This window comes from Ranitomeya imitator, chromosome 5 (genome assembly GCF_032444005.1).
Source record: "Ranitomeya imitator isolate aRanImi1 chromosome 5, aRanImi1.pri, whole genome shotgun sequence".
Taxonomy (NCBI): Eukaryota; Metazoa; Chordata; class Amphibia; order Anura; family Dendrobatidae; genus Ranitomeya; species Ranitomeya imitator.
This window is the reverse complement of record NC_091286.1, coordinates 56,143,070-56,157,548: the sequence shown is the minus strand read 5'-3', so window position 1 is coordinate 56,157,548 and position 14,479 is coordinate 56,143,070. Positions and strand designations below refer to the sequence as shown.

The 14,479-nt window shown below is 42.8% G+C and overlaps 1 protein-coding gene across 1 annotated transcript in view; it reads left to right on the top strand.

Annotated features, from left to right (window-relative positions):
* Positions 1-13,955, top strand: part of WDPCP (WD repeat containing planar cell polarity effector) — a 380,247-nt gene extending 366,292 nt beyond the window's left edge. Inside the window, exons 17-18 of the mRNA XM_069768696.1 lie at positions 10,500-10,522; positions 12,620-13,955. Of these exons, the coding sequence (XP_069624797.1) occupies positions 10,500-10,522; positions 12,620-12,667 (71 nt within the window). The 3' untranslated portion in view covers positions 12,668-13,955. The remainder of the gene's footprint in view (positions 1-10,499; positions 10,523-12,619) is intronic.
* Positions 13,956-14,479: the final 524 nt, after the last annotated feature.

The window sequence follows — 14,479 nt, the reverse complement described above, 5'->3', positions numbered from 1 at the left end:
AGGCGGGCCGGGGTAATATACCAATGCAGCTGAATCTTTTTCACCTGTTCCAAGTGACCAATACATGAGGAGAATTTAGAGGGATGTATCATTGCAAACTGCCAATCTTCCAAGGCGGCCTCAAAGCCCAGCGAGGAGTCCCAGGAGGTCATAAATTGAAATTTGTCAGTGGAGCCATGGGATATGAGGGCTTTGTAGATAATGGAGATGCCATGGGGCAATACAGTGGCTGGTCTGAAGAATCTATGAGCCGGGTCCTCTGTTAAAGGCGGGGGCGCCCCGAACGACCAACGTGACCTGAGAAAACTACGGAGCTGAAGGTATTGGAAAAAGTCAGAGATATTTAGGGAGAATCTCCCTGAGAGGTCCTCAAATGACAAAAGGCCATCCGATCCAAATAGGTCCGCCGCCCGGAGCACCCCGCGCCCTCTCCAGGAGGAAAGAGAAATGTGCCCGATAGTATACTCCAGAGCCTGCAAAGAGATATAATCATACATGAACCCCAGATGGGAGGAGCTAAGCAGCGCCCAGAGTTTAGCAGCATTCCTAACCGAGCGGAGACACGGGCCCACAAGAGGGACCCGAAGTAGCTGAAGTTCTAATAGTAATTTAAGCGAGTTTTGGGGGGCAAATTGAGACTCAATATGGAACCAGGGCAAGCAAGAGTTCCCCTCCCACCATATTTTAAGGGGCTCAAGGATCGCCGCTCTATAGTAAGACTGCACCGCAGGGGCCCCCAGCTCACCCATAGAGTACGGTAGGGACATAATCCGACGCCTGACCCTGTGGGGCTCCTTGTTCCAGATAAACCGATCTATAAGTGATTGGAAAGCTGAAATAAACTTCGAGGGGATAAAAAGGGGGAGGCAACGGAAAAGGTACATAATTTTAGGCAGGAACAGCATTTTAGTAGTTTGTATACGGGCCATCCACGAGAGGGTCGCATTTGATAACTGATCCATGCCCTTCCTGACCTCCGCGAGAGTTTCTTCACAATTTGCGCGAACTATATTGTCTAACTTAGTTATCCTGATGCCTAGGTACGTGAAGCCCAGGGGAGCCCAAATGAATGCGTATTGTGATTGAATTTGGACCTGTAGGGGAGCCGGGAGAAAAAGGGGAAAAATTGTGGATTTAGTCAAATTAAGCTTGTAGTATGAAACCGCTGAGAACTCAGTTAAGATGGAGGTGATAGCGTTCAACGAGGTTAAAGGTGAAATGCAGGTCAGTACCACGTCGTCGGCATAGAGACCAATTTTATGTTCAGATCCCCCCACCACAATTCCCTTTATATCTGCACTTTGCCTGACCATCGCAGCCAAGGGCTCCATGACCAGAGCAAAGATGATCGGGGAAAGGGGGCAGCCCTGACGTGTACCATTACGAATGGGGAATGTCCGGGACCCAAAACCCGCCGATCGAACCGACGCACAGGGGTTGGAGTACAATGCCATAACCGCTCTACCAATTTGCCCGGTGAGCCCAAATTTCTCCAGTGTGAGTTCAATATATCCCCAGTGCACCCTGTCGAACGCCTTTTCGGCGTCAAGTGACAGAAATACACTGGGGAGGCTCCCCCTCTCCACCACATCCAAAAGATCTATCAGGCGCCTGGTGCCATCCCTGGTCTGCCTGCCAGGGACGAACCCAACCTGATCTGGGTGTATGAGACTGGGGAGAACCGAGAATAGTCTGTTGGCCCAGATCTTTGCATAGATCTTAACGTCACAGTTTAAAAGTGCTATCGGACAGAAGTTCCCCGGGGATATTGGAGGTTTCCCTTGTTTGGGGAGAGTCGCAATGGAAGCTTCTAACCCCTCAGCCCTAATACTGCCCGACGACAACCAATTATTAAAAAGCCGCAAAAGATAAGGGGAAAGGACAGGAAAGAACTGTGCGTAGTAAAAAAAAAGAAAAGCCATCTGGCCCCGGAGAGGAACCCTTGTTGGCCTCTCTGACAATCTGCGAAAGTTCAGACTCGACAATGGGAGAGTTTAAGAAAGAGAGCTGCTCCTGGGTGACCGAGGGGAGATTAGCCTTCTCCAAGAACGCCAAAATTGACTCCCGCGAAGGCTGGGGAATCCCTAGGTCAGACCCGAGGTCATATAGCGAGGAATAATAAGAAGCAAACTCCTCAGCAATCTGAATCGGGTTGCGCACCTGGGAGCCGTCAGGCCTGAGCAAGAATGGGATCTTGGATTGAGCCTCTCTCTTCCTAACACGTCTGGCCAGAACAGCACCCGCTCGATCCCCCATTGTGAAGAATTTCGCTCTAGTTTTCCTCAGGGTCTTCTCAGCTCTATGGAGAAGTAAATTGCGAACATGCATGCGAGCTTTAGAAAGGTCAGAGAGAAGGGCTGGAGTAGGAGATAGTTTGTGGGCAGACTCCAGACGAGATAATTCCTCTAGGGCTGAATGGAGGGCTGCATTGTACTTCCTTTTGGCCTTTGCCGCCAGCTTAATGAAGTGACCCCTAATTACCGCCTTGTGGGCAAACCAAAGAGTGTCGTCACCAATGTCAGGAGTATCATTGGAGGCAAAAAATTCCCCCAAGGCCCCCTCTATACATTGGGAGTTGGATTGGTCAGCTAGGAGATGGGCGTTGAGGCGCCAGTGTGCGGGGGGTCTGATGGCCAAGGGGTCTTTCAGGGTAAGGGACACTGGGGCATGGTCCGACCAGGTAATACCACCATTATCTGCTGAGATGCAGTGAGGGAGAGCCACATCATTCACCAGCACAAAGTCAATCCTGCTATAGGAACCGTGTCTGGGAGACAAGAACGTGTAATCTCTCTCGCCGCAGTGCAGATATCTCCAAATATCATGCAAGTTAAAAGAATTAGTTAGGGGACCTGCTTCGCATCTTGACAGGGAGGAGGCAGAGCAGTCCAGATCCCTAGACATTGGAGCATTGAAATCACCAGCAATCAGTTTGTGACCGTGTTGGATGTCGTGCAAGATTTGGAAAACCCCCTCCAGAAATCTGAGCTGCCCTACATTAGGGGCATAAATCGAGGCAATGGTGTAGAGTGCATTGTTAATAAGGCACAAAACCACAATAAATCTACCCAGCGGATCCGCTATGGAGCGAACCAGCTGGAAGGAGTTGGCCCTGCTAAAGAAAATGGCTACTCCCGCCTTTTTTGATGGGCCGTTAGCAAAAAACTGGTGCGGGTATAAACCTGAGTGCATTCTGGGGTTATCACATTCCAGCAAGTGTGTTTCCTGAAGACACAAAATATCGTGGCGGGATTTACCCAACTGACGCCACACAACAGACCTCTTGCCCGGAGAGTTGAGACCATTAACATTGATTGAATACAACGAAATACTCATAATGAGGTCATATAAACAGTTTTGCAATCATCTAGACACCGACAACCTGTGTATGAAAATAGACGACATGTGGACAGTAAACTAGAGCATACTTGTGGGAAGACCGGAGGAAGGGAAGATAAAGACGGGAGGACACAAACAAGACACACGACAAATAACAAATAAACCAGTGGACCGAAGTCCATTCAGGGATACCCTGAGTCCAAAAGGTGAGAATCAGAAAAACAGTTCACCTGTGGGGCAAACAAAGGCTGCGGATACACTCAAAAGAGGGACCAACGCAGCTTAAAAACAAGAAAAAGAAAAACAAATTCAATCCGTGCGGGAAAATAGCCAGGAACCATAGTTGCAATGGGCTCAGGCCACCTCCCAGTCCGGTGTAATGCGGGCCCTGGGGCCTCCGCCACCTCCAGACCTAGAAAGGGTCCCCGAGACCGGAGAGTCAGGAGTTGAGAATCCCCATTTGGAGAGGGCGGTAGCTGCGTATGCCGGAGTCAGGCAGGTGGTGATCGATCCATCTTTGCGGATGAGAAGCTTGGTAGGAAATCCCCAGCGATACTAGATGCCTTTCTCTCTAAGGATAGTGGTATAGGGGCCAAAGGCCCTCCGAAGAGCCAAAGTACCCGGGGAGAGATCCGGAAATACAGAGATGCGTGTAAATCTTTCAGGGAGAGCTGGATTCTTCCTTAGAGCCTGGAGAAAATCCTCCTTCATTTCGTAGAAGTGAATGCGGGCCAGTACGTCTCTTGGGACGGAGGGCCCCAGGCCAGACGGTTTAGGGATCCTGTGTATACGGTCGATTATGATATCCTTTGGAGCAAACTGAGGGAGAGCTGCAGCCACCAAGTCCTGCAAAAATAGCTTCAAGTCTCCTGCAAGGACAGATTCCTCAATGCCTCTGAGTTTAACGTTATTTCTCCTGGACCTATCTTCCAGGTCCAGGGCTTTAGAGTGGGTTTTAGTGGCCAGGGTTTGCAGGGCCTCATGAGCGTCCCAGAGTTCGTTATGGGAAGAGACCAGCTCCGCCATCTTACGCTCCAGGCGGTCAGTGCGATTACCCAGTTCCACTACTTCCCCTTTTAATTCCGCCAGCATAGAGCGCATATCCTCTTGAATGGAGGTTCTGAGGTCTCCAAGAAGGCCCTTGAGGAGAGCAGCAGTCACCGGACCGTCAGCTGAATCCGACGCCGCAGCGCCTAAATGCGACGCTGCTCCGCCAGAATGTAACGCTGCTCCGCCTGGATGCAACGCTGCACCGCCTGATTGCGACGCCTGAGCGTTGCGTTGTGAAGAGCGGGAAGGCCTGGGGGAGGACGGCGCCATCTTGGGTTTCGGCGGTGGCTGCGGGGTAACTGCAAAGAAGTCAGGAATTCTCCTGGAGGGATCACGGGCGCCCGCTTTAGCTTTCCCCATACACTCACCACCGCACTGGGAACCGGCACCGATAACGTGGAGGTGAACGAGAGCGCCGAGGAGGTAGATATGGGCCGCTTTAAGGTTCCTGGCTGAGGAGCTCCCGCTCTGTGCGACCTACTCCATCGGCAGTTAGGCCACGCCCCCGCCAACAACCCATTTTAAACAACTTATTAGAGATAAACTGGGAAAGATGAAGACGTAACCTGTTGCAATCTTTCCTGAAAGTTCCATTACTCCTGGCATCACTCTCAACTGAAGTGTAAAGGCCGCCGTACATGTTAGATTAATATGTGCTGGTTGAACAATTGCTTAACGAAGAGTCGTAATCAACACAGCCATACACATGTTTGTCCACATTGCCCATTTTAGTTCAGTCTTGCCTAAGATGTTCAGTGAAGTACCCATCGCGGACAAGCAATATTTCTTGGAACACAAGAACTTTCGGATGAAAAAAAATCTACATTTCATTTTAAACTATAACAGCCTGTGATTGGTCGGCTAAAGTGATCGTTCGTTCTTGTTACTCAATGAAGAATCGTTCCATCTATTTTATTCCAGTGTGTATGGGGGATGGACTTATGGTATAACCGTCGTTTTTATTTTTTTAATAAATCAGTAGTACAAGTGAAGATAAGAAGCTTTGTAATATACTTTATCTGAGAAATCGTTTTCCTTCTGGACTGAGCATTCATTTAATATACAGGTAAACATATATCTTCAGCGAAGACTGATTTACAGTTCACCGAGGATTGAGATGACATTTGCTGCTCATAAAACTCTATGGAGAGGTGAACCGGAAGGAGCAGAGGCCGACTCACATTCTGCTGCAAGGGCACCTGAAATCACAATTACACTTCTCAATAAAGGCAGATTTTACAAATGAACTGAGAGGGAATGATCCTTTCAGGAGGCAAAAGAAGCATATGTCCTTAATTAAATATGTTGTGAAGTTTCTTATCCTCACTTGTGCTATTGATTCATGAAAAACAAATATTAAAACAAAGGTTGTCTTCAAAGTGTAACCAGAGTTCAAAAGGGACCCGTTTTTGCTCTCATTTGATTCCCGCTGCTTCCCTGAGTATTGTATTTTAGTTTTTGGGATTTTTCTTAATCTGGCAGATAATTCTATGGGGGTATACGACCTTTTATTTTGTGATCATTTTTTATGGTCTTTTACCAAGAGGGTGGTGCTCAGAGGGTAAAAATGCAGGGCATCCTAAAGATACACCCCGCCAGATAATCACGTGAGCAACACCCCCTTCGTAAAGACCATAAAAATTAGTCCTAATTAAAAAGGCCCGTATCTCTGGGAATGTATGAGGTATTTAAAAAAAAAACATAACAGATTATTCAGGGGAGCTGCAGGAATAAAATAAGCCGGGTAGCAGGTACTCCTGAAAGGGAATCTGTAGCAGGTTTCACACTCTAAACTATTGATATTTGCATGTAGATCTTTTAAAGACTAGTAAAGTATTATCTTTGCATGGCTAACCTATTCCTCCATTAGTCAGAAATCGGTGTGTGAATTGATGTGCAAATGAGGAATGAATAGCTATTTGTAGATCTGAAGCCTCTGTCACTCCAGCTCCATTCCACACTTAGCGGTGCCTTATCCTGCTTGACTGACAGCTCCTTTTCCTGAAATGACACAACATTGAAGCTGAATGTGGCGGCACTGGACTGGTAGTAGAGCTGGTGTGACAGAGGCTTCAGATCTACAGCCTCATTTGTATATAAATTCACATAATGATTTCTCAGCAATGAAGGAACGGACTGGCCATATAAAGGTTTTGCTGGACTTGTCTTTGAAAGGGCTACATGCACCTATACCGGTAAATAGTTTTGGGAGTTGAAAACCTCATAACAGATTTCCTTTAAGTTGCAGCCAGCAAGCTTTTTAGACATAAAGACATTGTTGTTCATTCCCAAGTAGACCTCTTAGTAACAACTGTATCCGTGGGATGTTAGTGGTTCCTGAAGACTCTAGACCTGTTACTCCCATATATAAAAATACCCATGTATCTCACTTGTGTGGGTGTCCTGGCACTTTACATCTATGCCTTCTTTACATCTATGCCTTCTTTACATCTATGCCTTCTTTAGATATGACTATGCTGCTTCAGCTAAGGCTGCATTCACACATTAGAATGACATACCGGAATCGATAATGAAGAAAGACCATATTAAATGGAATGCTCCTATACAGCAATAGAAGACATAGGGGAAAAAAACCTAGAGCTTTACATTCCCAATAATGACTAGTAAAAATATAATAATAAATGCCTCAAAAATTGCTGTAGTAAATATATAACTCTCTTTATTAATAGTATAGCATAAACAAGGCACACAAGTGTATAAAAATCACAAAAAATACACAAAAATTACACCACAAATATGGGACGGGTCTAATAGCAAATGATGCAAAGAACTGGAGTGGCCGACAATCTGTAAAGTGAGAGCACTCCCAATAACCTCACGTGTGTGTGTAAAAGGGAGGAGTGACCTCAGAAATAAGCCTGAAAGATGAGCTGGAGACCGTACAGAGCCTGTCAAAAGTAACATAGAGGCCCAACGGCTAAAGATAAACTGCAAATGGTACATGTAAACACAGACAAGCATGTCCTACCCATCGGATGCCGATAGCCACAGCACAGTAACCCCAACGCGCGTTTCGCTGCTGCTTCTTCGGGGGGCAGTGTATCGATGTGCCACATAAACTGGCTTTAATATCCCACTGTGACTCAAGCACACCAATCCCAAAACAGGGGGGAGTGGTTAGCATCGGCCGCGTCTGTGAGCACATGGGAGCGGGGACGTCACATCCGGCGTCAAAAAGCAGGGAGTGCTGGGAAAGGTTCCCATAGTAACCGCTATGCTAGTTGCTTCATATAGACGCCGGAGGAGACGCGGGCCACGGCAAGCTCCCACGCACATGCGCTGCCCACGGCCGCAGGTAACCAAGCAGCAGAAAATAACAAATAAGTGGAACTAAATACGGCAGACATGTCATATATACATAATTAGTACACGGGTGATGACATAATACAAAAAGGTATTTAACAGGAGATAATAACCATTACCTAATAATAAAAAAACAAACACAAACAAAATAAACCATATATACAGAAAAACATGCATTCACACATTAGTGTGACGTGTCGGTGTGTGTCTGATTTTCTGTTGGAGCACACACATCCATGTCCTGTTCTGACCATCAGAATTGGATCAGGATAGGACTTGCCTTGAGTCTCACTGATCTCACACTCAGATCCGTGATGAACAAGATCCATGAAAGTCTAGGACTCCATGTGACTCGGACATTTTATACGGATGTGTGATGGTAGCCTAAAGTGAATGCTAGCTGTCAGGAGACTGCGTGAGATCACGCAGATCAGAGTAATATTAAAGAAAAGGTTGTAGAAATTATTTACTAGAATGTGAGACTACAGCTTCAGCAGTGACCGATGCTGCTGTGTGCCTTTTCATGCTGAATATAGATACTTTTTTTCACAGGGATATAGCTTCAGTGCAGGTGATTACAGGCTCATCGTCTAATAATCATAGAAAGGAAAAAAAACACTACAAATCGCCTTCTTATCTGCCAGGCTAGAGCTTTGCATCGTCTGTTGGCCTCCATCAAACCAGAACCAACATTCCTCCTGAAGTAGCAAGCTCTCCGAGCATGTTTTTCTTCGGAACCTAGCAATATTAGGCTATGGTCACACTTTGCGTTGTTTTATGCAAATTTTAAGATGCATTTTACAGTACCAGCAACGTCTATGAGATTTCAGAAATCTCCTGCACTCACATTGGCTTTATTTTGCTGACTGATTTGGAAAACTGCGGCGTTTTTGCAAACTGCAGCATGTCGCTTCTTTCTGCGTTTTTTTTCGGCGTATTTGCAGCATTTTTTCACCCATAGGAAACAATGGTAAGTGCAAAAATGCAGCAAAAAAAAAATGTTGGCCTCAGTTTTTCATGCAGTTTTTGGAAGTTAAATCATGTGTCACGGGGCTACAGAGAGGTTCCAAAGAACCGCAGTGCTCTGGGCCTCGTTCACACACAGTGAACAGAAGCTCTTCACCTATATTCTGACCTGTCTGCTTTGTGCCAGCAGTGCTTTGTGCCAGCAGTGCAGGAGTTAACCTTATTGCTGAGTTGCTGAGAGCTGGGTCTCTCTCAGCTGAAGTGGATTTTGTAATCTGATCCTCTATATAGACCCAGTCCTGACTTCAGCTATTGTCAGTGATCAGTTCTACTGCCTGGCTTGGAGGTTGAAGGAGCGTAGTGTTGGTGTTGGAGGTTTATTTACAGAGATTGGTGTCTACGGTTTTGGTTGCATGTTTAACCTGTTTTCCTTCCTAGTTTATGCCTTCTCTTCCCTTCTCTGTGTTTCCTCTGTGGTTGTGTGAGCATTTGGTGAGTTTGAGACTTTTAGTTACCTTGTCTGTTTACCCTGTTATTTGTTGTATTATTACACTGGTGCAGTCCACCTCCTTTGGGGGGAGAGGGGGCGACTGATAGGGCCTCCACAGGAGACAGGGATACGCTGTCGGCTCGGGCCTCCTAACCATCATAGGAACCCCTGAGATAAGGGAAAGCCAGGGCCCCATTAAAGTGGTAGGGACAGGTGCGGGTCCCAGTACGCCGTCCTGCCCCTCTAACGCCGCTTACGGCGTGACATCATGCTTTTTTGGGGGCCACTATACTTTATCAACATGCACAAGAGACAACAAAAATGCAGCAACACCTGCTATTTTGAAGCAACTTCTTTACTGCCAAGAGAGCAGGTTTTGCGGGGAAAAAACGCGACGTGTGAACATAGCCCAAACAATGTCTTTCTTGGTGGAGAGCCATACAGTGCTTTTTTGTTGCTTTTATTGCTCTTCTAAAGTTTATTTGATTAGTACTGCATAATAACCTCAAACATGTCCTAACACTCACCAGTGAGTGACTCCTGGAGAAGTATAATGGATAGAGATATGTTTATGAACATTTACAGCCAACTACACCTAAATAATATTCACACCTTCAGTGGCAACTCTATGTATATATTGCTGGCCCAAAATCATTTTGGGTTTTGTTAAAATGTGAGAACCCTTAGCCTTCTATAGCCTCAGCGTTGCACTGTCCATTGCTGACTATAGAATGACTTAAATGAGAATCTTCTCAGTGAGCTCTTATCTTCCTTCTCCAGAGCTCCTCATAGCTGATTTATGGCTATATGAGCGTTGAGATGAGCTTTGTGCTCATAGATCACCAAACAGGAGCTTAAAAAAAACAAAGATCTATATAAACTTTATCAGAACGAGCTCATTCTGCAAATAGCCATAGAAATCGCAACCCTGAGGCTATGGAAAGCATTAAAATGTGCCCCCAAAGTTGTCCATATCCTTTCATTTTTTTATGTGTAGGCCTGTTTTTTTAGTGAAGATAGCAATTATGTAATAATAATATACTATTTATATTATTTATTACACTTTTCTACACTTTTTAATACATTTGGTGTCAGGTTCAAGGACTCTAATTTTTACTAATTAGTAGTATAAATTCTTTTATTTTTGCTGTTTTTATTTCTGTGTAGTGTCTATTTTTTCCTAAATCAGTTTCACTATGAGATCTCAGTGCTTTGCTCATAATTAGCAGTTTACACTCTTTTAGATAAGTTTTACGGAATGAATCTTTTAATTAATTTCTTATTTGTAAACTAGCCATTGACCCATTCTATTTTTTTTTTACATTTATAGGGGAAGAGGATTTGGGAAGAGAGGTAAGATTATATCTTTATCTTCTTCCTAATATTTAACATTCATTTGTTAGGTTTCTTACGAAACACATTCAGTTTTAGTGACTTTTCTGTTTATCTGAATGAGGCATGCAGAAATCCGTGCAATTGAGGGAGAAACAACACAATTGAGGTGTACAGATTTGCCTTTTACAGGACCAGAAATTCTCACTTTCTTCCTTGCGTGAACTAACACTCTACAAATAAATGGAATTGCAATAGAATATTTAGTATCATAGTGAACTTATGTTAAATTACGTTTATGGAGCCATTCAATTTTCTATCATGATGAACATAGTATATTTTAAGGTATTAAAATTACCGTATTCCTTATTTAATAATCCTTTTAAGATTTGAAGAACTATGTAAAATAGAGCAGGTCGGTCAAAAATCTATTAAGTAATTTAAACGGGTATTCCCATCTCCAAGATCCTATCCCAATATGTAGTAGGTATAATAATAATAATATTCGCAAATACCTCCAATTAGAAATGTAGTCTAGTTCTTCTGATTCACTATGTTGCTTACCCCATGTGCAGGGCATTGCCATAGCTTAGATATCCTTGACTACTACCAGCTGTCACTATATGAGTGCATGTAACCATGGATACCTAAGCTACTGCAATGCCCTGCACATGGGGTAAGCAACATAGCGAATCAGAACTAGACATTTACATTTGTAATTGGAGGTATTTGCTATTATTATTATTATTATTATTATTATTACACCTACTACATTTTTGGATAGGATCTTGGAGATGGGAATACCCATTTAAGTGCCTAGCTAAACGATACATTGACTTACACATTCTCATATTTAGATCATATAAAATTGATGCCATCATATATTTTTTTAATAATTTTTTTAAATTCTTAATTACCGTATATTTTAAATTTGGAGGAAATTAAAATATGTAGCCCTTAAAAGTGGCATTAATATTGATGAAATAGTCTTCATAATGACTCAAACATAAAATTTATTTTCAAAATTTATAATATAAAATTTGTGAATTTGTTAAAAAAAAAACCTGTTTCACTAGAGCAATTCTCAGACAATTTTACTTAATGAGAATCACAGTCAGCTTGCATAGAGGGTCATGGGGACAAGTTCGCGTGCAGTCTCCACCTAAATTTCATTGCAATAAGGCTGCATTGCGTTTCATAGTCCCTGCCCTCAGGACCCACAAGCTTCGGCCTCATTCACATGTATGATTTTTCTATGTATAAGAAAAAAGGACCGATTATTCTGATCAGAGTTTAATCAGAGTGTATTCCGAGTGTGATCCGATCTTGTCATATGTAGAGAAATGTAAAAAAAATGATCCATTTTGACAGTGCGTGAAAATCAGACCGCACTAAAATATTATCTGAGTGCGGTCCGATTTTTTCCACTGACCCATTGACTCTCAATGCCGATTTTGAGCCATCCTGCAAAATTTTACATGTCCCCCGTGATTTTCCGTGGAACGAGAAGTGAAAATCTCTGAGAGGTGAAAATCACGGACATGTGCACCGCCGCATAGACTATCACAGGTATAAGTGCTATCTGTGGAAATGACAGCTCTTATATGCAAAAATCGGATGTGTGAATGAGGCCTCACAGTATCTTAGAACTGATTCACGCTAAAATACCTGACATTATTGGCATCAAGGCTGTGGAGTCGGTAAGCCAAACTTCCGACTCCTCAATTTCCATAACTCCGACTCCACCAAAATGGACTCCAACTCCATGACACCGACTCCACAGCCCTGCCAGGGCTGTGGAGTCAGTAAGCCAAAACTTCTACTCCAACTCCTCAATTTCCATGACTCCGACTCCACCAAAATGGGCTCCAAGTCCGACTCCAACTCCACAGCCCTAATTGGTATGTGATGGTCGAGGTGGGCAGATTTCCTGTACTTATCATGAGTTTCCGCCATCATCTATGTACCCTTTTACACTTGTCTTTACTTTGCACATGTGACCAAGACAACTGTAGGAAATATAAAATTCCCTGAGACTTTATTGACTTTGTGGTTTGAATTGCTGCACTTAATACACTTATTACTGCATGTAACTAAATGCACCACTTTACTTTTCAGGACACTGGAGTCGGCTCCCTGAAAGTGGTACATTTTGGTTTAGTGTGATCGGAGAAGACTACAGCACAAGATTAGAATTACCCAAGATCACAATTTGTCACCCTCAACACATCTTTTTAATTAATTATGGCTATTTGATACATTTTGTACTTTACATAAATATTTAAATTATATGATCTGTTCAATCTTTATTTAACCCCGGAATGAGTAACATTTCATTTTATATAATTTCATTTTTGTTACATTTTTTTTCTGCTGCTAATTTTCCAATTTGCAATATTTTTACTACAATGTTAAGCTGTTATTATATTTCATTGTATCCGTAGCGGTGGCACCTACATGGAAAATTAAGACGTTTCTATCTGAACATACAAGGTGGCATATAAATGTTTTTCGCATGGTATTTTTTTCCTTTTTAGTGGCGATTTCTGCCTTGCATATGACTGTATTTTAGAAATGTTGATGTCATTAACATGTAACTGTGTTTAAAAAAAAAAAAAGGAAGCCTCCATAAGATATTTTGCATTTCCTGCAAATTATATCTCTGTTCTAGCAATCCACCCTTGTAATGCAGATTTGACTTCCACTTAAGTCGGTGAAAAGCATTCTATTGAGATACTAAGAGATAACATCTTCCTTTAGAATACCTCCATGAAAGAGCAGCCGTTCGCAGGCAGAAGCATTTTGCTAAGAAAGCTCTCAATTTTCCTAATCTAGAACTATAATCTTGCTCAAATAGCCATTATTTTTCCTTTAAGAAACATATAAAGTCCTTTTATCCCGCATTCCAATTTGATCTTACTCCGGCTTCCCAAAAGAAATTATGCATAAGTGTTAACCTTTCCCTGCCATTATACAATTCTGTGAAATGAAATAAATGGCGCAGGGGTTTTTTTGTATTCCCTTTTTCATCCGTGATATCGTTTTCATTCTGTATGCAGGCAAACGACTGATAAACCTATTTTTTATTGACACGAGAATCTTCTTGGAGAGCGTGTGTCCTGTAAAATAATTTACTAGAGTCTATTTGTTAACGAACACCGAGAAGAATAAAGCCATTTTGTACAGTAACACGCGGGACTCTTATTGCTCATTAAAATATGTCCTGTTCTGTGCGGATGAAATCATAGACTAACTCTATCTTTCAAGATTGAATTATTCATAGCGCTTAACAATAAGTTGGCCAGCAACGGGGCAGAGCCCAGGTATAATCTATCAGTTGGTTTCCTGACAATAAATGTCAGCGAGGTGAGGGGAGTGCTCATAAAATGATCTAGTGGAATTGTGTGCAAGTAATTTGTGTGAACGTCTGTATTAAATAGTACTTACGGCATAATCGCTCGACTTATGTTGGTTCTTATAAGCTTATAAACATTAGGATTATGCATCAGGCATCGCTGTAGAAAAAAAAACATGTTGTTGTAGTTATTTGGCCCTTCGCTACATTTTTTTCTGAAAAGAGAAAGGATGATTAGTTTCGAGTATAGATTGTATTCGGCTAATATATTGAACATCTGTGAAATTATTTCTTCTACTATTCCGTTCCCATCTTAGTAAAAGAGAGATTCTTATGATAGGTTCTTCTGGCATGTCCGTTTTGAAACCAAGGACGATGCCAAATTTCTTGAATTAGCAAGTGGCAAGGGATTGTCCCAAGAAAAAAAAGTAGCAATTAAATTATTCCTTTAGAAAAGTTATTTAAAAAATGGATAGATCCTGGAATATTACAATTATTGCCTTTGGTTGGCACTCCATACTCTTCATTTTGAATGGCTCTGATCACTTCCAATCAACAGTGGCTTCATTAGATATCACACTATCACACACAGTGTAGGAAAGACTAATTGGAACACGAAGGGA